The sequence below is a fragment of the Vicugna pacos genome, chromosome 7 (assembly GCF_048564905.1).
Source record: "Vicugna pacos chromosome 7, VicPac4, whole genome shotgun sequence".
Classification (NCBI taxonomy): domain Eukaryota; kingdom Metazoa; phylum Chordata; class Mammalia; order Artiodactyla; family Camelidae; genus Vicugna; species Vicugna pacos.
Genome location: NC_132993.1, coordinates 73,794,639 through 73,821,469, shown reverse-complemented (window position 1 = coordinate 73,821,469; position 26,831 = coordinate 73,794,639). Strand labels below are relative to the sequence as shown.

Below are 26,831 nucleotides of genomic sequence, written 5' to 3'. Positions count from 1 at the left end.
GCCATTATGGAAAACAGTACAGAGATTCCTCAAAAGACTAAAAATAGACTTACCATATGATCCAGCAATCCCACTCCTGGGCATATATCCAGGAGGAACCTTAATTCAAAAAGATACATGCACTGTGTTCACAGAAGTACTATTTACACTAGCCAAGACATGGAAACAACCTAAATGTCTATCGACAGATGACTGGAAAAGAAGCTGTGGTATATTTATACACTGGAATACTACCCAGCCATAAAAAATAATAAAAACATGGATGGACCTGGAGATTGTCATTCTAAGTGAAGTAAGTCAGAAAGAGAAAGAAAAATAGCATATGATATCACTTATATGTGGAATCTAAAAAAAAAAAAAAGACAAACTTATTTACAAAACAGAAATAGACTCAAAAACATAGAAAACAAACTTATGGTTACCAGGGGGAAGGAGGTGGGAAGGGATAAATTGGGAGTTTGAGATTTGAAGATACTAGCTAATATATATAAAACAGATAAACAACAAGTTCATACTGTATAGCACAGGAAACTATATTCAATATCTTGTAATAACTTACGGTGAAAAAAATTTGAAAAGGAATATGTGTATGTTCCTGTATGACTGAACTATCATGCTGTACACCAGAAACTGACTATATTTCAATAAAAATACATATACATATATATAAAAGAACCAATTACTAACTCAAATATTTTAACTGTAATTTGCAGACAATGGTTTTATTAGAAGTCAATCCATAGCTGCTTAAGAGGTCTTTAGAAAATTAAAAGTACTTTTTTGAAAGAATGAATCACATAAGTAACAGTGGAATTATTTTAACCATCCTATAATTTCCTTAGTGAAGTATTTAGGAAACAATTGAGTTATAAAGGATTAACCATTTTCTTGGCCTCATATTATATGTTTTACAATAGTGGTCCATATAATGCTCAACTGCCTATTCTAGCCTACTCAAAAGTGGGTTAATTTAGCTAGGGGTGTGCATCACAATTACCTAGAGAACTTTTAAAAACTATTCTGCCCCTTTTTAAAATTAGATATCCTTGACAATTTTTGAAAGCAATAATATATCACTAAAAAGGCAGGGTTTTGCCTCTAATAGGAGAACACTTATGTCATCTACTATTAGGATCTATGCAAAAGCATGTGAAGTATGAGCTTCCCTGAGCTCCTACTCCATGTCTCCTTGCTCCACTAAGCAGCAGCATCTTTGCTAGCACAAAAAGCTATGACACACTTTTGTGTCCTGTTTTTTCTAACGGTGGCCATGTTCTCTTGGACATTTTCTATGTATTTCTATTTTCTAGTTTACCCTTTCTAAATGTAAGTTTCACTGCCACTTGGATACCTGGGAGATAAATGGAACATTTACATGGATTCATTCCATTCGAAGACATTTTGATGTGCTCATGATAATACTGTGGCCAATTAAAATAGGCCGGCACAAATGAGTGGGACTACAATCAAGAGTTTAAAATCTTTGCAATTCACTGATTCTTACACTCTTCTTACAATGACGACATTCTTAGATGACATTCTATGTTCCCACATGACACATCTGAGTTGCTTTCTTTTCCTGTAGAGGCCTCTCTAACTCATCTTCAGAAACTTAAGGAGCTCAGACATGGGTCATATCTATTCCAAAGGAGCCTGTCTATTCAGTACACCCCTCTAGGACCAGGCTGGGAGGCCACTATATTGTACTCTGTAAACTTCCCACCAGTGCTCCTCTCAGGGTATCCAACAACTACCATTCAAGGTCACTATCTCACCTCCTAGCTGACATTCAGAAGGGCTTCCCTTTCCCCACAAAAGAATCTGAATCACAATCTGAATCACACAACCCTGCATTGAGGACTGGGTTGTGTTTGTTCCACATCCTCCTTGGGCCCCCTCTATCTATCTATCTATCTATCTATCTATCTATCTGTCTGTCTGTCTGTCTGTCTATCTATTTATCTATCGATCTACCCATCCATCCATCCATCCATTTATTTACTTATTCCACTTAATAGACACAGTGGAGACTGAATGTAGGCCCTTGTGCATACCAAGCACACACTCATACACTCTACCACTGACCTGTACCCCCCACCCCTTCTTGGACATATATCTGGAGGGAACTCTAATTCAAAAAGTTACATGCACCCCAAAGTTCACAGCAGCACTATTTACAATAGCTAAGACATGGAAGCAACTTAAATGTCCATTGACAGATGACTGGATAAAGAAGTTATGGTCTATTTATACAATGGAATACTACTCAGCCATAAAAAGAATAAAACAATGCCATTTGCTGCAACATGGATGGACATTGTCATTCTAAGTGAAGTAAGCTAGAAAGAGAAAGAAAAATGCCATATGATATCACTTATATGTGGAATCTAAAAAAAAAAAGACACAAATGAACTTACTTACAAAACAGAGACAGACTCACAGACACAGAAAAGAAACTTATGGTTACCGGGGGTGGGGAGAGGGTCTGAATAAATTGGGAGTTCGAGGTTTGCAGATACTAACTACTATATATAAAATAGGTAAACAAGTCTCTACTGTATGGCACAGGGAACTATATTCAGTATCTTATAGTAACCTACAATAAAAGAATATGAAAAGGAATACATGTATGTATATGTATGCCTGAAACTTTATGCTGTACACCAGAAACCAACACAACATTGTAAACTGACTATATTTTTAAAAAAACAAACAAAAAAAAACAACACAAAGTTTGGTTCTGACCTCACAACACTGCTGACCTCTGTCCCAAGTAGAGCTCAGTTTTGCAAGACAAGTAACTACAAATTTTGAACTCTGAGTCTGTATTTATAGATACTGACAAGCATATGAAGAATAGATAAACAAGATTATACTGTATAGCACAGGGAAATATACACAGGATCTTGTGGTAGCTCACAGTGAAGAAGAATGTGACAATGAATATGTGTATGTTCATGTATAACGGGAAAATTTTGCTCTACACTGGAAATTGACACAACATTGTAAACTGACTATAACTATAATTTTAAAAATGTTTAGAAAATGAATAAATAAATAAAAATAAAGATTGAAAAAAAAAAGACACGTAACTAAAGCAAAGGTCATCACAGGATCACCAAAAGCACCATACGGATTAGTTATAGAAAACAAGGCAAGGGCTAAGCATACTATCCAGTACGTTTTTTTTTCCTCTTCCAATAAGCAACAGAAAGTCCTTTACAAATTTAATTTTACTTCAGAAAGGCAATAAATGACACACAAAAGCAAAGCTGCTTTGATTGAACAGTGGTGTGGGTTAGGGTAGTACTCAGGTTCCTGCTAACTTTACCCCCATCTATTTTCCCAGCTTCCATTCCTACCCCAGGGGAATATCTGGAGTCCTGAGAATTATCTGCAATTTTTTCTATATAATGAAAAGGCCCTGGGGGGGATACAGCCATGTCTTCCACGTCTTCTGTCCTGTTCTGTGATACTCCCTCTGCTACCCAGAATTCCTCCTCTCTTTCCTCCTATCTACCTGTTGAAGGCACATCAGGACCCCACTCAAATATCATCTCCTCCCGGAACTATCTCCAAGACAACACTGGTCTTCCTTATGGCAAATGATCAGCGCTTCTATTATAGCTATGAGAATTGCTTGTCTCAGATACCCCAGGACAATCCCGGTTTCTAATATTAGATCCTCATATGCTCTTAGATTCATTTATTTATCAGATCACACTTCCACAATTCCATTTTTGGTTTAGAAAATATGGTTATGGTAATTTTAGCTCTTACTGCAGTCAGCTTTGTTCTGAATTATTGATCTGTACAAACATCATAAAGTATGTATTTCCAGAGAGTAGGGATTGGGTCACTTCATCATAATCAATCATCATTCCTCTTCCTCACTCTCTTTTTCATCATCATCACCCTTAAAGAATTTATTGATGACTGAGAACACACCAGGCAGTGTTGTGCACTTGTATTAATTCCCTCATTTAGTGATTGCAAACACTCTGCAAGGTAGGTGTGTCTTCATCTCCATTTTGTGATGAGGAAGTTGAGCTGCTCAGAAAGTAACTGACCAAGCAGGAATCTGCCCAAAACCAGACTCTCTCCTTTAGGCTATTCTGCCACCCAGTCTTCACAGTGCTTCTCTGCATATTCTGGAAATGTTTATTCTGATAAATACATGCTGAACTGCTCATATCAAAAGCATAGGAAGAGCAGACATGAATGTATCCAGGCTGGGTATAGAAGTACTTCCCTTTCATGCTTGTATGATTCAGAAAAGAACCTTATACTTGCATTTAGTGCCACCTTAACTCACTCTGTGCTTAAAAAGCAAAATGAATCCACTGGAATTTTCATTTTACTGCCGGCCTGTGATTAGGGAAATTGGCACCCCAAAACAACAGATTCTTCTCCATGATTAGTGATGTCTGAGCCACGCAGGCTGGGATGAGTCTGAATGAAGGCTGGGATGGGTTCCACACTGTTGAGGACGATCCCTGGCTTCCTACATTGCTGCTGGGAGGTGTACTATGAGGCTCTTGTGGGCTCAAACAAAACTGCTGCCGTTCACAATGTTCCCTGATATCTAGGAGTCCCGTTGTCCAGCTGTGCTTATGAGGAATGGATCAGGGGAGCAGCTTGTGGGAACATCTGTGGAGGATGGAGTGGGGAAGGGGAGGTGTCCAAGAAGATGAAGGAAAAAGCCATTATGTCCCTTTCTTGCTACAGTGCTCTCTTCCTAGTGTTGTCAGAAGCACACTGTAAAGACAGGGGCATTGGGAGGTGTCCAGTGCCCATGATATTCTGGTCAACTTGAGTACCCCCTAGGCAGAAAGTGTTGTGTTAAGACAGTGGAGGATACAGAGATGACTAAGATACAATATCACACATGCTGGTGTTTACAATCTAATATATTAAATGTCACTATACACTGAAATGAACTAAATGCTGTCGTTAAACATTTTTGAGGATGACTCTCTACCTCATTACCATATACAAAAACAAATTTTTGAGGGGTTACAGATTTAAATGTGAAGGGCTCAACTTTAAAACTTCTAGAAAACAATAGAACCTTAAGGTAGGAAAGGATTTCTTGAAGCACAAAAATGCAAATAAATAGAGAAAACTGATAGATTTGATCACAAAAAAATCAAAAATTTGATTTCATCACAAGGGGTCATAAAGGAGAAAGAGCTGCCACAAATTGGGAAAAGATATTTGCAATACATGTAACCAACAAAAATATAATATCCATCATGTATAAATCAATAAGGAAAAGACAGCAGTAACAACAGAAATGTGGGCAGGAGACATCCACATACATTTCACAGATGAGGAAAATGATTAATTCAAACACATAAAGAGATGTTCATTAGAAATCAGGAAGAAAATTAATACCATAATGGTACAGCATTTCACATCTACTATACTAGCAAAAACTTAATACTGATTTTATATCAAATTCTGACAAGGATATGAAGCAACAGGGAATCATATACTGAATGTAGGAGCATACATATTGGTACAAATACTTTGGAAGCTTTCTGGCCTTATTTAGTCAATAGGAGGTTGCCCAGAACCCAAGACTCAGCAAAAATCTACTCCTAGGAATAGATTCAGAAATTTTTCCTGAGAGAAAATCTTGCACATGTGTACCAGGAGACCTTTACATGAATGTTCATAACAGCAATGTTTCTAATACTAAGAAATTGGAAATTACCCTAATGCCCATCAACAGGAAGCAGACAGAGGAATTCATATTCATGTAACAGGAAACCATGCAGTAGTGAAAATGAAAAAACTACAGTAATACACATGAACAGAGGTGACATTCACAATGTTGAGCTAAAAAGCAATAAAATACAAAAAATATAATTCTATGTCAATAAAGTTCAAAAGCATATGATATGAAACAGTTTATTACTGAGGGGTATAGCCTCATGTGGTAAACTATAAAGGCAAAGGAGCGATAAACACGGATTTCAGGAGAGGAGTTCCCTGTGGCAGATGCAGGGATGGTAGGGAGAGGCGACAGAAAGGGCTTCTGGTATCCTGGCCTTGTTCTACTTCCTAAGCTGGGTAGTGTTTTGTGGGTACTTATTTTATCATTGTTGTTTAAACTGCACACATATATTCTAGAATATCTTTTCAACCTTACTATATTCATAAAATATATTCAAAAGTGTACAATGGGTGTACTTCATGAGAAATGGACCCAGCACACTCCTGAACAAGTAGCTAACTGCAAGAATCGACTTGGCAGCTTGCTCCCCGGTGCCCTCTGATACCAGGTGGTGGGAGTGAGAGGCAGGACTCAGTGAAGGCTTCGTGGGGTAGTCAGAACTGATTTCTGAAAGATGAGTAGGGTTTTAGGATAGACATGGACAGAGAGGAAATTCCACTTGGGGAAAAAAGGATGAAGAATGACATGAAAGTGAAATGGCAACGTGTGTCCTGGAAGCAGCAATGCTTGGAGTAAAAGTTGGTGGCACAGAGTAGCATGTAAGATGGAAAACTGCACTGGGCCAGACTAGAAAGTCTGAGACAGAGAGAGAGGTGGGGCGGGGGGAGTGAGTGAGGGAGAGAGTGAGACAAAACACAAAAACCACCACCACAAAAACTTAACACATTTAGATGTTACCCTGCAAGCAAAGACAGGTTGTAGAAAGCTTTTTGAGGAGATGAGACTTGATTCCACCTGCTGTTTAGGAATATAATTTGGGTGGTGGTGTGAAGCACGAATGGAAAAAATTAGAGACAGGTGGGACACATCTGGCTACTGGAACAGTTCAGGATGACGAAGGTGAGAGTCTGTATTGTGACAGCGACAATGAAATGAAAGAAGAGAATGCATAAATTGGGAACTAACTTAAGTTTCCTTAAGGCATATGCCCGTTTCCAGAAAAGACACAGTCTAAAGCAATGTGTTCTGACTTCCTTCAGGCCAACCCCTGCTCAGGACCCAGCACACTCCTGAACAAGCGGCTAACTGCAAGCACTAACTTGGCAACTTGCTCCCCAGTGCCCTCCAATGTGAGGTGCACTTCCCAGTTTTCTTTGCCCTTTCTCTCTGGTGCTAGGAAGGCAATATTTAAAAATGACCCAATGTTCAATATTCATTAATCCTTCTCTATGCTTCCTTACGTTTGACCTTAACTTTCCTTTCTGGGCTCAATCATTCTTCTCTCAAGATCTCATACAAAGCAAAGTCATGCTGATAGGTTGAGGAGTCTCCATTCCCTCCTTCAAGAGAGTAACATTGCTGACAGTGTGTTAAAGACTAGTGCTACAGTCATCCTTTTGGCAGATAATTACACAAAGACATGAGACACTGATACCGCCTCATGTCAAGAACTGGTGTCTGGTCTAAAATAGAAAATGAGTGCCTCGGACATCCAATAGGCAGCTGGAAATTCAGGTTAGGCATCTGGGAGGGATGTCAGTCCACACCTCCCAAGGTTGGCCAATAATGAGACAAGCCTGCCTGGCACTGTGCTGTTTCACACAGAATCAAGAAGAGGTAGTGGATCCCAATATAGGGAAGAAGTACTTATTGAAACACAAGTATTTTGTCAACTTGAATCAGCCAGGAGTCAGACACAGTAACAATCTTTTCGTCCCAGAGGAGATAGCAGTGTTTCACAGACAGGAACAAATGCCATTTCTTTGTTCAATAGTACAAGTGCCAGGAAGCAGCCCCAGGGAAGAATGAGCTGTGGTCTGAGGATGCTGTTTTGCCAAAGTGACAACGCACCGGGGTAACTCAGAGAAGAAACGTGAATAGCCTGGAATCACATTTGAAGAATGGAGTATCTGGCTTGTGGTATCTTCTGAATTGCTCTGCTGTACAAACAAAATCCTGTGTGAATCGGGATCAAGATGTATTTCATGTCCATTCTCCTAATTAAAACAGAGAAGTGGAGTCATAGATATAGCAAACCAAGTGACTGTCTACCCACTCAGGGGATCAGCTTTAGGTCTAGGGGAGAGATTGGATGAAAAAAATTTCAAGTGGATGGCCAATCTGCATAAATACTAGGAAGACATTTCATAAAAATGAAGAGAAGAAATCTTGATTTATTCTCAGATAGACAGAGAAATGATGGCTGAGTATGAAAGAGGAAACTATATTCATAAATCCTCCCTGCACTGAAGAGGCAAGTAAAATGTGTTTGCCAGATCACAGCAGTGGTTTGTAAATGTTCTCTCTTTTCCATGGGTAAAAAAAAAAAAAGAAAGAATAATTAAAATGCAAAGATTCTCCTCACTTCTAATTTATTCAATTTTGTCTATGTCTTTCCTCATCAAGACACAGTCCTAACACTGACCTTTTGGTTCCTTACCAAACCGTTAACTAGCCCTCACGGGAAGCTGCTTCAGAGACAGTTCAAAGCTGAGCACCAAGAGAAGAAGAAACAGGATAGAGGAATGGAGCCCATCCCGCATGGGATAATGAACCCTGAATAATTGACAACGGAGTTTAGCACCAGAGAGGGGCCCCAATGCCCCAGGCTCTCTTCTCTAATCAAGGCGACGCACTCCCTCTTTCCCGAAGGGACTCGTGTAGCACATTTAACACAGTGTTCATAGGTCAGACTCTGAAAAGAAAAAGGTAATGGATTTGATCTTTGTGGGATGTTTTTTCTTTTCCTTCATAAAAGGTACAGAGTAGAATCAAACAACAAAGGGAAAACCTTGCGTTTGCAGAGATCTGAAGGGTGATTCAGAGTGGTGGCTGGGAGACCACGGACAGCTGAGTGACACAGCTGTGATGACACGTAAAGGCTCACACTTTATGCAGGGATAAGCTTCCTGTGTTTACTGAGTGTCTGCACCCGGAGGTGATGAAACACTGGGTGGGTATCTTTGCAAAGCAGGGCCCCTGAAATGATCCACCCGAGCCCAGACAATGACTTTATTCCTCCCTTAAGCCCTTGTTCTATCTCTTCTCTCGTGCTTTTGATTTTATCAACCTCCTTAGCTCATTTATCTGCACTGACCCGATGGGGCTCAGCTCTGCAGAGTTCGACTATTCTGCCAAGTGCAGGTTTCCCCATCATTCAACCAACTGCGCTGCTAGCCCCTGGACCTTCTCTGATAGGCTTGTAAGATTACCTGTCTCGTAATCCTTTGTTCTGTCATGTTCTGCATGCTTCATGCTTTTGAAGTTCTTCATGATTTCCTCTTTGACCTTATTTTACTTTATTTCCACTCTTACCTTGTCATTCACATTTGGTGATAGGGAGTTTACACATGAGGAAAACAAGACGCAAACTGTCAGAGTTTAAGATTAAAGGCATTTCGAAAATGTGAGGCATAGTAAGGTTTTACATATGCCACCTTACTGATACTGCAAAATTTGTAATAATTAAATGTACCTCAAAAAGGATGATGCATTTACAGTGAGGCACTGGGACATAAAAAGCTCACTGTGAGTTAGACTGAATTTGCCCATGGTTTCATACACACAGTTATCTAGGAAATCTCAAGTCCTGGTTCATCAAGTGCCTGTGTGGCCATGTACTCAGTGAGCCTAGTGAGTGACCTTCCAGAGTTGGAAGGCAAGCCTGTGGTGTTCTGCACTTCCAAGACTTCTGTTCATGTGTCATTCAGCAGCAAACACCTGCTGAGAGCCCACCATGCTCCACGCACAGTGCTGGGCACTGGGGTCTAGTGGGGAGCACAGAGCAACATGGTTCCTGCTCTCACCAAGCTTATACTTCCTAACATAATCACACACATAAATGTAAAATTAGCACCAGGAAAGCTACTACAAAGTAGATGTATTAAGTGGATGTGACCTGACTGGAGAGGGAAGAATCTGGGTGCCTGAGCTGGGCTGGGAACGACCAGGAGTTAATTGGGCAAAGAGGAGAGGGAAGCACATGAACTATCAGAGGCGGAGAGCCTGGCTGCTGGGTTTATGGAAAGCAGAGGGGATGAGAAGAGCTGGAGAGGGAGGCAGGGCTAGAACATTAAGGCAGCAACAGCCTTGTGATGGGGTCTGATCTTTACCACGAAAGAGATGAGGTACCACTGCAGGGTTTGAAGTGATGGACAGATAGACCCGATTTGTGCTTCGCAAAGGAACCACTTTATCTAACAGACTGGGGGAGGAGGCGGCAAATACATGTCGATTTGTATTTCAAAGCTTTCATAGCCTCTTGACACATACACTTACAAAATGCATTCTGTATCTCTGCACTTAGAGTACTGAGTCTTTTAACAGAAGAGCCCTTGGGGAGAAGGAGGAAGGGAAACAACAGGAGGAAACTCAGGAATATTGAAGTAGGCACTTAACCTTCCTGGAAAATATTATTCCCATTTTGCAGAGGAGTAAAACTGACTCTGTTAAATAACTGGCAGCACATAAGGACCCGATGTGATTCAAATGGTCCCGCAAGCTAGGAGGACACTTTCTCCCGCTCTGCCCCAATATGCCCGCCCCTGAAGCTGCCCACAGTAGGCCTGAGATGTGGTTGGTGCTACAGAGCAGCTATAAGCCCTCCACAGGGTGACTCATCCAAGGTCAGAGCTAGAAAGCCAATGAATTGTTGAGCCAGGGTTTGAATATCAGGTCTGTCAGGCTCTTGCCCTTTTTACTACCCCGTATTTCCTTATGAAGGAGGAACAGACTGAGGAAAAAGGAAAGGGGCCAAGATAGGGAGTGGACTATGAAGTCACTAAGACAGGTGAGAACTTCCCTCTAAGCCAGTCTTTAAGGTAAGGAAGAAACAGAGTGAGCTTAAGAAACCTAGTATCTTACAGTAGCTGATGGAAAACGAACGAAGTGAACATAATGCTTCAATGTGCATGAATGACCAGAGACAGACTCTTCAAACTGAGATAGACCCATGGATGAATGTATTTCACTATTTTTATCCAACCTTCCCCGCCCTCTACCCAACGCTGGGAAATTCCATGTGAGAGAGTCTCTTGTTGCTAAGGGAGACAGCCTCCCTGCTGTTTGTCTGGACTCAAAGGCATATTCATTCAAGACAGTATGTCATGCCAGTCAAACCCAATGGCAGGATATGAGCAAGATGAATAAAGGGCCCCTCCCCACACTCAGGCAGCTAGGCAGGCCCACACATTCATGACCCAGACATGCAGCCTCCGTCCGGTGGAAGACAAGGTGGGATTCTTCTGAGCTGTCACCAGAAATCTACATACTACTAAATATGTCCCCTCCCAGAATAGACTCCCCTGAGATCCAACAGCAGATGACAGACACCAAGTAATGTGGGCCACCAAAATAAGTTTCCTAGGAATGAAAACCACCTTTAAAATTTCAAATACAAAGATGAGGCCTAAGATCAAAAGTTTACACATATGTTTCTCACCATGCACGTTTCTGAAGCATTTCAAACCTTTCTGCATTTATCTCTCCTAAAATTACACCTGGGCACGCTAGACTTTCCGACTAGCCGTGCTGGGTCTGCATGGCCTGCTGGTGTAAGAGCTGCCTCCCCTCCTCTCCCTGCCCCCAGCCATTCTGCCTTCCCCTCGCTCTAGGATTTGTTTACAACAGGTGACAGAAATGGTGTAGTCAGGAACCTCACATTGCCTGTAGACTTGTTTGCCTGGCCTGTACAGCTTTTCTAAATTAAAAAAAAAAAATTAAGTCTGGTTAATTCTTAAAAATACAGATTTTGCTTTCTCTTGAAAATTCAAAGACACAGAAGGAAGAAGCCAGTGTTCCACAGCTGGCCTGAGCAGCAGAGGCGGCTCCTCAGGACGGATACAGGCGCGTGTGGGGTCCCCACCCGGCTCTGCAGGCTGTGAGTCTGTGTCCACCCCTCACCTTTCTGAGACTGTGGGTCAGGCAGAGCTGCTACAGCAGCGAGGAAGCAAAGTGTGGCCGAGGGTGAGGAGAAGACCCTGTTTCTCTCTGCCTGGGGCCATCACAGGGTTTTCTGTAGCTTGTATGTGTTTGTCCACAAACTCAGCAGCATCTCAGGGCACCTCTATGCAGTTGAAGGCCCACCCAGGCACTCTTTAGTCTAAGAAAATACACCTACTCAAGCAAACCTACAGAAAGGAAAACAAGGGCCAGCTATTCCCTTTGCAAAAGAAGTGCCTAAGGGTTTCCTCTTTTTTCATTAGCTACATTTAACACAGGGAAAAACCGAGGCTTGGAGAGGTTAAGGAATGTTGCCAACTCAACACAGGAGAGGTGGAGCCAAAGTTTTTTTCCCCCTTTACAATGGATTTAATGTGAAAAAACGTAAATAGCGCACAATTTGGCTGCGCATTACAGAGGCTGGAAGCCTTGTGCCCGCTGCCGCAGTCAGCACCTTGGCCATGGAGGTCTCAGGCAGGGCTTCAGCAGCAACAAGGACTCCTCAGGGGCTTTGTCAGCAGGGGACCCACACCAATGCGGCTGGAGCTGGGGAGGAAGATAACTTACAGAATGACTGCAGCGGCATGTGGAGGCTCCCTCTGGGCTCCAACATGGAGACACTTTGAGAGAGAGCCTAACTGCCAGTTCTAAGACTGGATGTCGTTTTAGCAACCATAATTTGGTCATTTTGGGTAAACGTGACGTATGTGAATATGGTGGGTTAGATACCCTGAATGACCTTACCATGGCTAACAGGCAAGAAAGTAAAGAATCCTCTGAAGTCAAATATAAAGTGAATGTGTGACTAGAGGGCAAGGGAGCTCTACCCACAAAATAGCTGCTGACCCTGGGAAACTTGAGTTTCCATTTTCATAAACGGGCATCAAAGGTAGAAAATTCAGCTTTGGGACTACAAAAGAGGAGTCTAATAGGAGATGCCTATGAGAACTGGAAGCCCAAGGACTGTTCAAAAGAAGGTAAAAGGAATAAAAAGAGTGAGACAGGAAAGGGATAGATAAAATGATACAATTAACTAAAAATATCAGTAATCAAAATTAATATAAATTGACTAAAATGATCTAGTTAAGATATATTGTTAAAAAATACATTAGCTACGTAGACCGGAGAAGCACAAAATATAAGAACACGGAAAGGTTGAAAGAAAAGGGTACGAGACACACCAAAGAAAACCAGTGTACTTACTAATATCAGACAAAACAGACTTATAAGTAAAAAGCACTGATAAAGATGCGGTAGGTTGCTGTATAACGATAAAAGATTCAATTCACCTGGAAAATATAACAAGTATCTGAGTACCAAATAACAAGGCTTTAAAACATACAGAGTAAAACTGGACAGATCAAAGGAAAATTTACAAAATTTACAAGAAATTTTTAAAGCACCCAGTTCAATTATTTAAAAATTAGATAAAAATTAGTAAGAATATAGAATATTTGAATAATACAATAACCAGGCTTTACCCAATGAACATATCTACAGCATACTGCCCTTAACAATTACAGAATACACATTTTTTTCAAGCACACATGGATCATACACAAAAAACTGAATACATGTAAGACCAAAGAGTAAGCCACAATCAATTTGGAAGATGGAGTTCATATAGACTATATTCTCTGATGGCAATGGAAGTGCACTAGAAATCAAGAATAGAAAACTAAGTAGAAAATCCTCATATATTTAGGAATAAAAAACAAAAACACCTTCCGAATAATTGTGAGTCAAAAAAGAACTAGTGGAAAGAATCCTAGTGGAAATTAGAATACATTTAGAACTTAAAATAATGAACATACTACATATGAAAACTACAGACTTACCTTCATACATCATTGGTAGAAATAAAGAAACCTTCAGAATTACTAATCTAAGCATCCAACTTAAGGAGCAAGAAAAACAAGAGCAGAGTAAACCCCAAAGAAGATGGACACAGAGGAATAAGGAAGAGAATAAATGAGTGAGCTGGTTCTCTAAAAGAGTAAAAAAATGGACACATCCCTGGCATGATTAATAAAGAAAAACAAAGAATACACAAACAATGGTCAAATAAATCAGAAGGGACCATAAATATAAATGCTTTTTAAATATTAAAAATACAATAAAGTAATATAAAAACTTTGGAAACTAAGTTGAAGTAGATAAATTATCAGGAAAAAAAAAAGAAATTTATCAGAATTGACTCAAGAAGAAATAGAAAATCTGAAGACTACCCTAATTGTTACAGATATCTAAGTGGTGGTTTAAAATTTTCACACAAAGAAAATATACTAGACCTGGCTGAATGTACAGGTGCATTCTACCAAACATTCAAGGAGAATTCTTAATTTACATAAACTTATCCAGACAACAACAAATAGGATTATTCTTTCTCACTTCATAAGGCTACTGTAGCACTAAGTCAAAATCATTCCCCAATACTACAGGAGAAGAAAATGATAGGCCAATCTTACTTACGAACATAGATGTAAATATCTTAAACAAAATAATAGAAAACTGAATTGAACAATGCATTAAAAATACCATCATGAGTAAGCAGAGTTTATCTGAGGAAATCAAGAGAGATTTAGCATAAAATCTATTAATATGATTTAATTAGCATATTAAAGGAAAAAGATCATATGATGCTTTCTATGGATACAGAAATAGTACCTACAATTCAAAATGTATTCATAATTAACTCTCTCCAACAAACAAATACTAGAAGCGAAAATACTTAATCTGATAAATGTTATCTATATAAACTCATTAAACATTATGTTTAGTGGTGAAATGTTAAAAGCATTCACTTTAAGATTAGAAATAAGAGTGCTTGCTTTAACTACTGCTATTCAGCATCATACTGAAGTAATGCATGCCAAGTAAATGCATAAAATAAAAAAAGAAATAAAAGAACTTAAAAGGAAGATGCAGAATTCTCATTATTTGCATAAAATGTGATTAGGTAGAAAATCCAGAAGTAGTTATAGATAAATTATTTAAAGTAATAAGAGCTTGGTAATTTTGTAAGATATGGTTGATCAATATTAAAAAATCAATTGTTTTTCTTTTCACTGGGAACACAAACAGGTAATTTTAATATTCCATTAAATACAAGAGCAAAATAAAACATGCAAATTCTTAGAATCAATCTAGTGAAATATTTATAGGTATCATGGAAAAACTGAAATTTTATTTAAGCAGTTTATGGAAAACCTAAATAAATGGATTTATTTGTAGAAAGACTCAATATAATAAAGATGTAAGCTTTCCCCCATTTACTTATGGATTCCAACCAATTCCAATAAAAATCCCAGTAGGACAGTAACTTTTGAAATTTTACATGGAAGGGCAAAGGCCCAAGAACATCCAAACCCTCCTGAAGAATTCAGATGTACGTGTAGGGATGAGGGAATGGGCAGTTTCTCCAGCAAAACTCGAGTCTTTTTAAAAGGTAGAAAAGTACAGTCATGATACAAGTATAGACAAATAGACCAGTAGAACAGTATAAAGAATCTATAAACAGACCACTGCATTTACGGAAATTTTATTTATTATGGAGCTGTCACTGCATACTGGAGAAACGAGAGCTTATTCAATAAATGATGCTGTGACAGGTGGTTATCCATACGGAAAAACTGAAATTGGATTTCTGATTTCTTCCTTTTACTACACAGAGAATCAATTCTAGGTGATTAAAGACTCAGATATGAAAAGCAAAACTATAAAACTTTTAGAAGAAGATGTAGGAGATCTTTAAGAATATGAGTTAGGAAATGATTTTTCAAAGATGACACAGAAAGCAGAAACTATAAAGGAAAAGGTTGATTGAGTCAACTGCACTAAAATTAAGACCTTCTGTTTATCCAAAGGCACCATAAAGAAAGTAAAACTACAAGCTTTAGCTGTGCTAAGGTATGTTAACACATCAATAGATGAAAAACTATCACCAAGAACATATAAACACTTCTAAAATCAACATGAAAAAGAAGGAACAATTCAACAGAACATGGGGAAAAGATATGAATAGGCATTTTTATTTAAAAGGGAGTATGAAAGCCCAATAAACCTAAAGCAAAGATGATGAATATCTCTGTAATTAAGAAATGCAAATTCAAACCTAAGTGATATGTCATTTTCTATCTACCAGAATGAGAATGTAAAAGCCTGAAACACAAGTCCTGTGAGAATGTGTAGTAAGGGAAACTCTTTTCCACTGCTGGTATGAGTGTAAATTTGTACAACCACGTGGGGAAATATTTTTGTTTTATTTAGTTAAGTTAAATATATGCCCACCTAGGTATAGTCTGTTCTAGAGAAATTCTTGCATATGTGCAGGAGGAAATATGTACCAGGATTGTATTAGTTACAAAAACCTGGAAATAACCCAAATGTCCACTAACAGGGAAAACCTCAACTCTCCATAGATAACTAACATAGACTGTAGCATATTCATACAATGGAATAACTTACAGCTTCATGCATCAATTTGGATGAGTGTTATGGACATAAAGTATAAAGAGCAAACCACAGGGAAGAACATGTACCTTATGATTCATTTATATAAAGTTCACTAAGTGTGCAAAACTAAATGATATAGTTGAGAGGTATACGCACATGTGGTAAAACTAGAAGGAATGGCAACATTTAGGGTGCTGGTTACCTCTGGGGGCTGGAGAGAGGGAAGAGAATGGACTCACGGGAGACCGGAGATACTCCCTTTTTTTAAGCTGGGCTATGGGTTCATGGGTGTTTATACATCACTGTTAGTGTTGATACTATTACACGTTAGAAATATTCTTCTAAATGGTTATATGTTTAATAAAAACAATAAATGAAATAAAACAGCTTTATTCTGTAGTCTAGTCACAGGCTAGTCATGCCTGGACCACAGAAACAGAGATGACAAATAAAAACAAAGCTGCCATCATGAATTTTTCTTTTCATTAAAAAAAAAAGAAAAAAAGTAGCTAATCAGGGTCTTTTTTGCACATTATTCACTCTTACAAAACGTTGTAGGTGATTCCAAGGCCCATTCCAAGGCCCACTGACTTTTGTGTCATCTGAGTTTCAGGAGAAAGGTATGCTATTTATAAATAAGTTTATGCAATGCTAAACAGGCATTAACACCTGTTCAGCTATTAAGGTGATGAAGTTAAAAATTATGTACTTTTTTATAATAAAAATATATTCTATGGAAGTGGGGAATATATTATACTTTTATGGAAACAGGAAAACATGCTACCTTTCTAAGAGCAAATGATCTCCTTTCAAGATCTTTTAACTTGACTCCGAGATTTTTACTTAAACACTTAACAACTAATATCCCTTCCTCTCAAATGTCTCCTGATTTCTTAGATTCCCTACTTCACAGAGTTTGACCAGTAAATTACTTCATATGTTCATTATTTTTTGCCTATGTTTTCTATTTATTTTCACTTTTTAATTAGAGTGTGTCCCTAAGAGCTTTGTACCAGAGATTTATTCATCAGTTATGAAAATTTTACCCTTCTGAACTTTATTAGACTATTTTACAAGCTTAAAAAAGTTTTATTTATAAAGCAGATCCATTAATATTTTTAATACTTTTCTGAAAATCTGAATGTCACCTGTGTTTCTCTTCTGATATTAGCCTTCTTGAATGACTGAAAAAAGGTAATCAGATGTGAGAATTATTATTTTTATTTCTCATTCCCCTTATTTTCTACATTTACAGATTGTTTTGTTTTGTATCTTTAACTTTAATACATCAATATTAATTGATGTTGAATCATTAGCTAGTAAAGTCAAAACTTGCTACTCTTTTTTTAATAGAGTATTTCATATAATTATGTCTCACATGGTTTTTCTCAGTGTTTATTCTAACTGCACAATTTTATTCAAGTTCTATTTGATGATGTATCTTAACATCTAAGTCTCTCTCAGTATTGTAAGTCACTCACAAATTAATACCTCACCCCTTTGTCTTAATAATAAAAATCAGTACTTCCACCAGAAAAACTTTTCAGTTCCTTCCAACAACTCTATACGGTAGATACATCTGCTTATTTTAGAGGCACTGAGGTTCAACAAAGTGAACTGACATTTCAAAGTTGAATAAAGCTGCTGTTTGCTTATTCTGGAGGTTGAGAATGGGGCTGAGGGTTTAGAAAGGATTAAAATAGTCATATTTTTAGTAAATCTTTAAATTCATTTATGTTTCTGTTAAAGGGGGTTCTAGAAACTCTCTTTTAAATGAGTATTGAGTTGATCTTCTGAAAAAGATTTTCTTATCCTTTCCCCATATCGAGACTTGGCTTGTAAGTCTTACCCTCAGAAGGAGCCATTGTTTTCCCCACTACTTTCTCTTTTTTTTAAATTGAAGTGTAGTCAATTTACAATGTTGTGTTAGTTTCTAGTGTGCTGCACAGTGATTCAGTTATACATAAACATACTCTTTTTTCATTATAGGTTATTACAATATATTGAATATAGTTCCCTGTGCTATATAGTAGGATCTTGTTGTTTATCTATTTTATAACTAGTAGTTAGTATCTGCAAATCCCAAACTCCCAATTTATCCTTCCCCGGTCCCCTTTCTTCCCGGTTACCATAAATTTGTTTTCTATGTCTGTGAGTCTGCTTCTGTTTTATAAATAACTTCATTCTTGTCATTTTTTTAGATTCCACATATAAGTGACATCCTAGGATCCCCATTATTTTCTGATTGTAGTTTGCTGCTGGTATGTCCTCATATTTTGAGAGAACCCACTGACCTTATCAGGACACCTTATCAGGAAAAGTACTCTCAGGATACTTGCCCAATTTAACTCTTGTTTTATCAAATGGAAAGAAAGTGTTTTTTTTTTTTTAAAGTTGGGTAAACATACAATGCTTTTTTAAGAGGAAAAAAAATTCACGTTCTGTGGGAGTACTTATTAATCAATTTGAAAGTCAGTCTAATTTGCCAAAGGTTTCTGCTAAGAAAATTCTCTCTGCTGCAGGTGCCCAGAAAAGCTAGAGATCATTCACTTGGGACTCACTTTGAAGATCTGTCTATCTGTCTCTTACCATGAATATCCATGAAGAACCCTTGAGATAGGAGGTTCATTGGCATTTCTCTTGGATGCCTAAGGACATGCTTTAAAAATACATATCTGCACCATCATTTCTCAGAATCCCCAGTGTGAGAGGGATGTTTTTACATCTGTGCTAGCCACCTCCTCTGACCCCTACTATACCTGGTTTTCTCTAATCTTAGCAAAGTCTTGTACTACTAAACAGGCACATAGCACCAATGTCCTACAACCAAGACCAACATAAAAGAAGCAGGAAAAGTCTCAGGTTCAGAGGCTAACATTTGATGCCTTTTAACTCAGTGTTCAAAAGTAGCGTTACTTACAGCCCTAACCTATGGGCACAGTAATTCATTAGCTGTTACATGAAATGATATTTCAGAATTTCCCAGGTCTTCAGCTGTAGTTAATTCTGAGTTGGGCAACTTCACTGCACTGAGTTTAGTCTAAGACATCTTGCTACTACCAGATCATTTCCTAGCTATTCCCTTCTGTTTCTGATCATGAAAAAGGGAAAAAAAACTGTACAGTGTTTTCCAAACTTACATGATCACGGAGCGTGTGTTCAGCTCAGTCACAGAGGCAACAATGCTTTAAGACTGAAGGTGAAGGAACCGCAATTAACAAGGAGAAACGTGCCTGAGTTTAAAGGCTGGGAAGTACCTGGTGCTAGCTTCTCCTCTTCTTGAGCTTATTTTTAATATAGCTTGTGAACGTCTAGTTCACCTATTCTCAGAAGTTTTGGAACTTTACAACCAAGCCATGATACCCATGGAGTGACCAGCTGCCATATAAACATCATTTGTACGGGTATTTAAGATCTGTATGTTTCTGGGCACCAATTGTATCAAGGGGAAGCTTTACAATAAGATGAAAAATGGGTTCCTAATTACTTTTATTGTTAAATTCCCAAATCGTTAACCTGTATGCTATCCAGTTTATACATAAATCAAACCACTGAGTCATGTAGATATTAATCTATCCTGATGCTTGTTGAAATAATTTAAACATATCTGTGAGTTAAAGCTTAATGCTAATTAACAGGTTCTAACGAAGGTAGAAGAGATTAGCTTTAAATGATTAAATCTGATATTAAACATGGAAACAAGATCTGAATTAACTATGTGCTATGATCAAGAACAACTGTTGTTGTTTAAGTACTGATGACCTTTGAACTTACATGATGAAGTAGTTCCTTTCCCTAACATGGAGTTTGTCACCCTAGACAAATTCTCCACTGGTGCCATAAGAATCCATGAGTAAGAAAAATCCAAACCATCTGAATATTAAATTGAACATATAAAAGGAGAAAAAAGTCATCCATTCATCACTGCCAAGTTCCTAGCCTTATTTCAAAGATCAGAGATAAAATCAACCAGTAAAATCTGATCCACAGAATTTCTATGACTCTCAAGTGGTTAACTTTCTTTGAGAATTACATGCGTGAAATATATATATAAGTATTTTATATATATTTACTATATATATATGTAGTAGATCAAAATAAACATCCATAATATCTAAAACTGGCATAATAACTCCTTTTGGACAGCTAGTACAAAGAATAAGTTGCTTTATAAAAATGACATGGAAAATGATAAAATATTGCTTATTTTTATAATCTTTGACAAGAAGTGAAAATACCATTTTCTGAAACCCAGGTAGAGGACTCATTTTTCTCACCTGCCAGAAGAAAAAGCATCTTTCACAAAATTGAGCACCTGCCTATGGAATTCAGAATCTGTATTTACATGGATTTAAGGACCTGAGGCAAACTGTTGGAACAGCATGGAAACTCCCTAGACAAGATCTGGGTGGGGGATTAATCAAGCCTGAGCCACAGACCTGCTACTTGTGTTGTACTTATGTCACAACAACTTCCCTATAGCTCAGTGGGTCTCAAACTTCAGCTTGTATGAGATTCACCGGAAGGTGGGTCACACAAACACAGTCTGGTGGCCTCACTCCTAGAGGTTCTGATTCAGTAGGTCTGCGGTGGGGATCGAGAATTTGCATGTCTAACTCGTTCCCAGGGGATCTGATGCCAGGAACTACACTCAGGACTACTGCTCTGGCTTAAATTCTGTAAGAAAGAATACTCTTTTTACATAAGAGTACTTCTATATTTAGGCTTCTGTACCTTGGGAGAAATGAATATATTGAGAAGCAATTTAGACCATTTGCTAAAAAATGTGGCCACCACTTGGAAACCACACAGGCCACCTCTAAAGTCTGCTGGTGGGGTGGGGGGCTGTCCTCTCACAGGGCTCTGGTAATCTCACTCATGACTTCCATGCTGTTATTTTCAACTGCACTACAAAGATGAGTTTTGTTTTATTGAACAGCTTGTGAGTTGGCTTTGCAACATGTTAAGAAAGTGCTCTTCTGTTTGCAGGGAAGCTGGGAGCCAAGGAATCATGTGGCGGCCTATCTTAGAACCACACATAGAAGGGGTGAGAGAAGGAGGCTGGTGTTGGATCAGGGCACGGGCTGTAATTCTCTGCAGTCGGCCTTGACTGATTCAAATTCTAACTTGGATACTTTCCAGTCAAAGGATTATGAAGGGAGGGAGAGAAATAGACACATTTACACTTTCCACTCTTGCACTGTGTCTGATTCACTGACTTGGAGGTGATGCAACAGAAATGGTAGACGTGGTGAAAGGAATAACAGATTCATTTCATTGTCTGGGAGCAATGGTTGGTGAGGATCAGCACAAGAATCTGAGGGTCTAGAACCCAAGAACCATAGCTTTTCTATAGTAACTGAAAGAGCAAGGAGGGAGCACAAGAATGAATTCTAGATTTTATTTATAATAACTAACCTTTATATGTGCTCACTAGACGACATTTTACAGAGAAAGAGACTGATGTTCTATATTATTATCAAGTTTTGTACCTTTAGAAGAAAAATCAGTTGTGCACCAATCAGATGCCTCAAAGTAACTACTACATTAAAAAATCCACCCTGAACTTACACTCTAATTGGAAACGTTTTGACTGCTACCATTTTTAAGGACAACATGTATCCAAGAGGCCTAGCCTCCCTTTCTCCTGCTTCTGTCTGCACAATATCACAGCCAAAGACCTGTCAACTCAAAAGAAATATTTCCCCAAGAAACACAAAACCATGTGAAGAAAAAGCAGAAAAACTAGAATAAATTTCGAAAGGTTCCATCTCAGATGAAAACTGAATCCTCAAACCACACAAAAAAATTATAAAGCCCCATTCTGAGCTATTTCTTAGATTTCTTTACTTTGTCCATTTTCTTTAGTTGACTCTTTAGAGAAACTATGTGGGTATACACACACACACACACACCACTACCACCACATTTGAGAGTTGTCAATTAGAAGCTATAAGCAGAAAAATGAGAGATAATTCTTAAATAATGTTTGACCAAACCTTTAGCAAATTGGATCATGAAATGGGAAGGAGGCAACACCTACTTCATGTCAGTCTGCTTAACTGCACACTTCATCAGTCTCCCAACACCACAATGGGCTTCTCTTTCAGAATTAAGCAATTGTATAAAAGAAAACTTTCTTACCCTCATTCTTCCATTCCTTATTGCTGGCCCATCTTCTGCCAGTCTCAACACGTACAAATCCATTTTGTATTCCCTTCCTCCCCGAATGCTGAATCCAAATCCTTTGGCTCCTTTCTCCATGTCCACAGTGAAATAATCAAAATCCTTTGGGGTTGGAGAGAAACAATGGAATACACAATTGTTTAGTATCAGAGAAGTTTCTGTGGCCAGTCCCTTTGTGCTTCTTCTCTCATAGTGAACATGTTCCAGCTGACGTGATGCTATGAGAAGGACTAAGCTGACTTCACCATCTAGCAAAATGCAAGACAAGATTCAAATGGTTTGAGCAGATCAGAACAATTTCCTGGGTCATTATAAGAACTGCAGTAGCTTATTTACATTGGAATCCATCAGTTTACTTGACAAACATGTAATAATTGCATATAGGCCTGAGTGATATTCTTTCTCCTTTGAGTTTTCTCACTCACTGCTGTTGAGCACCATAAATAAATGTACCAGAGCTGTGTGTGTGTGTGTGTGTGTGTGTACTACAGGTGCACTGATTAGAAAATGAAATACACGTGATGGGATCTGCAGTACCTGGGGCTGCCTGTAGTCTGACAGAGGGAACTGCCTGGTGTCGGGGGAGTGCTGCCTGTAGTCCAGCAGGGGAGGCTGCCTGTAGTCCAAGGACGGGGGTTGCGGGTAGTCCCCTCCTGGGGGCTGCCTGTAGTCCAGTGGGGGCTGCCTGTAGTCCGTGAACGGAGGCTGTCGGATGTCTGGTTTCACATCTTGCCTTGCTTTTACTTCTGACCTGTAACTAAATGAATGGAAATGGGATTTGCTCTGGTATCAGCCTTCTAAGGAGAACAGAATGATCGCAGGACCCCTAGGCACATGTGGACCACACCACTTGGTGGTCCTTTGGCATGCTCAGGATTATGAGAACACTGAATAAGTGACAAGTTATTATTTTTAAATCTTTGACAAATGCCACACTGTATACTTTTCACCTGGGTCCTTAGGAAATCAAGGTAAAATTGATGGTCAACCAGAATTTTGTGGAAAAGGACTTACAGATAACCCTCTTTGATCAGGCTATTTAAAAACTGTGCAACTGTAGCAAATCAAGGGACTTACACACTTAACTACACATCCCCAAATAACAATCAGTAAACTGACTTGCTTAACTTCTCTCTCCCTATTTCTCTCTCTCACACACACACACACACAAACACACACACATCATTCACTACTTCATGAAAACATGATTGAAGTGATCTTTAAATATCCTACAAATATCTAATTAAAGGCTATTTTAACCTGCTAGCTTGAGGCTTTTTTAATATCTTACAGAGGTTAAAGGAGCGATGATAAGGTATAATCACCAACTACAAATCAAGCAGAAGGGCACTGGTCAGTGCTAAGGTACAAATGTAATACACAGAGGTTTCAATAATAGACTAACTCTCAGGATTAGTATCAGATACTATCATGTCATAAGATAGAAGGGAAGGCAAAAATGTTTAACATTTGTCTTGTTCTTTTTCTTAACTTTTTTTATTGATTTATAATCATTTTACAATGTTGTGTCAAATTCCAGTGTAGAGCACAATTTTTCAGTTATACATGAACATATATATATTCATTGTCACATTTCTTTTCTCTGTGAGCTACCATAAGATCTTGTATATATTTCCCTGTGCTATACAGTATGATCTTATCTATTCTACAATTTTGAAACATTTGTCTTGTTCTTATTTCTAGCTACTAATAAAATACATGCAGGGTCCAGAACTAGTTGTTTAGTTTTCTTAATCCAAATTGCTCTAAGTTGAGGGGTTCACAGGTCCAAAAAAGGGCTAACGTACCTAATACCTACCATTATGGGATCATTAATAAGATAAACTAAAAAAAATTACCATAGTATAGAGACCACCTCTTAACTCTATAGTTCATTGCCTATTGCCATGACAACAGTCTACACAGTGAGCCTCTCAGGGATGTAGGTCGATTAAAAAATACATTCTATATAATAATACTTTTATCTGAAGTTACTATGGAGGATTTAAGCAATTGGGAAAATATTTAGCAACAAGGAAAAACTCAAACGTGTCAGGAAAATATGTTCAAAATCAGTAGAATTTTTACTTCTTACCATTTAAAACTGGATTTTTTTTTTACTGGCTTATGACCTGATTAGTATTAAATATTTTAAAAAATTACTCACCTGAACAATTGCCACTAGTTTAATATTTGGTGAGGACACACTGATAGTGTATGGCAATAGATGTTATTTATTTGGGGTTTTGGAAAAGGGTTAGTAATGCAGTTATTTTAATAATGCTTTGAGTAGTTCTCATCTGTTACTTAACTTGCAGAAGTAACACATTCCTTTTGTGAGGTGCATAATTTAGGCTTTGCTTTATACATCAGCAAGTTGTCCACTCACCTACTGAGAGTGTGCATGCTGAGAACATGATTATTTAAAATCCACTTTGAATGAGATGCTTAACTATGCAAATACATGAATTAAACAAAAGGAACTGGACTGGGTGACATTGGTTGGCATGTATCTGTTCCTTTCTAGAAATCATTTGCTTGGTGGGTTAGATGTCATTGTTTTAAGTTATATCACAGTCACTTTATTTTCATTATCTGTGTAATATTGGTATGAAATATCCATTATGTGCTTTGTTTCCAACCAGTCACAAAGTACAGCAAAAGTGGGTGAAATGTTAAGAGTCTCCCCAGAGCCTAAAAACAGGGACAATTAGAACTTGTAACAGCTGCCACCCAAGCCTGCCTTTCAACACTCAAACTTCATTCGACACCAGTGCCAAGTGTCAGGCTTTTACGTTGAAGTGCACATTGAAGAATTCTTAATAAGTAAAATATACTTAATTTGTATGAGTGTTGCTAACTTTTAAGTGAATGATCCACTAGTTAGGGAAAAAGTCATTATGCTGAGTTTACGAAACATTTTAAGGAAGACTCAAGATTATTTTTAAAAAGTCTCTTAAAAGCTCCTTTACTTATGAAAGGGTAAGTAACCCTTTGTAGATTGTATGTCAGTATAACCCTTTGTAGTTATTAATTCCATTATTAAAGAGACTTTAGAGATGATAAAACCAGATTGCTAATGGTAAATTCTAGCAGAATTTTACGGTACAAATTCCAGAACTAAGAAATATCACCCATGTAATAGGGGATCTTATGGTGAGATTTTGCCCCATGTGGGCCTTTCAAGAATTATTTCCTGCCTTCAGCATCTAGTGTACAAAGTCTGTGAAAGAAGTCAATTTCCAATGCTTTCTACTAACCTTGCTACTTAAAACATGTCAAATATTGATTGCCCTTGCTGGGGAAGATGAAATCTGCTATTTATACTTAGTTTTTGAATATTTTACATAATGGCTCTTTTGTTGTTTTCAAAAAATGCTTCTCCTTGAATAGTGTTTTGCTTATGTTCATATTAAAAATATTTTGTTTCCTGAGCACACACCAAAAGGATGTTAAGGGACAGAGAAATGAGTAGAGGTGTGCAGCGTGTCAGGAGAAAGCCAATCCAAGAGTAAACAAGACAGGAGAAAACAGTCACTCGTTCTAACTCATAAGATAAAAATTTCCAAGCAGATTGTCATTTTACTTTATCCCACTTTAACTTGGAAACTGGCTCAATTTGACATGTAGGTGGGCACTTCTTGTACAAAGGAACTAATAGGAAATTCATACTGTGTGCTTGGCATACAAGCTGTCTTGGAGACATCTGTAGCCTGATCTAGAAAAAGGCAAAGAATTTCTCAATCTAATACCACGATCATCCTTAAATACAGCTAGAAAAATTGTTCTGGTATCTGTAAGATCATGGAATCTCTTCATTCATATGGAAAGAGCCAGTCACTAACAATCAAAGTTAAGCCAGGAAACCTGAGCTCCAGGAAAGGGCCCTAGAATTGGGGTAGGCACTTCCTAGGCTTTTAATATTACTGAAGCAAAAACAGCTAAGAACTCTGGGCAAATTCGGATCACGTCAACCTGTTAATCCCAGAGTTAGGAAATATTTTATTCTGTAGTCACACAAAAAAAGTATCCATAGGCTGTTGCTTCTGTGATAGGGGCAGAGTCCCGGATGTTACTAGAACCCGACGGGGACAGGATAGTGGAATCGCTTAAGTGTTATTATCCCCCACTAACCTATGACACACTGGGGATGAGATTACCTACCCCCAGGCCAGGGGCAAGAGTCCAATTCCAGGAAAGTCTGACTCTGGAGAGGGAAGACAGAATTGTGGCTGGGAGGTAAACTGACAGTGGCAGAGCCAAGAAGAAGAGTTGGAAGCTGGTGCAGGGATTGCTGGAGCACTCAGGTCCTTCCTCCTAAGCCTAAGATGAATCCTGGGGAAAGCAG

The 26,831-nt window shown here is 38.4% G+C and overlaps 1 protein-coding gene across 2 annotated transcripts in view; it reads right to left on the bottom strand.

Annotated features, from left to right (window-relative positions):
* The window catches only part of MAGI2 (membrane associated guanylate kinase, WW and PDZ domain containing 2), a 1,098,388-nt gene that overhangs the window by 66,198 nt on the left and 1,005,359 nt on the right, over window positions 1-26,831 (bottom strand). For both annotated transcript variants that reach the window (XM_072965145.1, XM_072965146.1), the window contains 2 exons: window positions 23,021-23,240; window positions 22,442-22,585 (listed from right to left, as the gene is read on the bottom strand). In XM_072965145.1, the coding sequence (XP_072821246.1) occupies window positions 22,442-22,585; window positions 23,021-23,240 (364 nt within the window). The remainder of the gene's footprint in view (window positions 1-22,441; window positions 22,586-23,020; window positions 23,241-26,831) is intronic.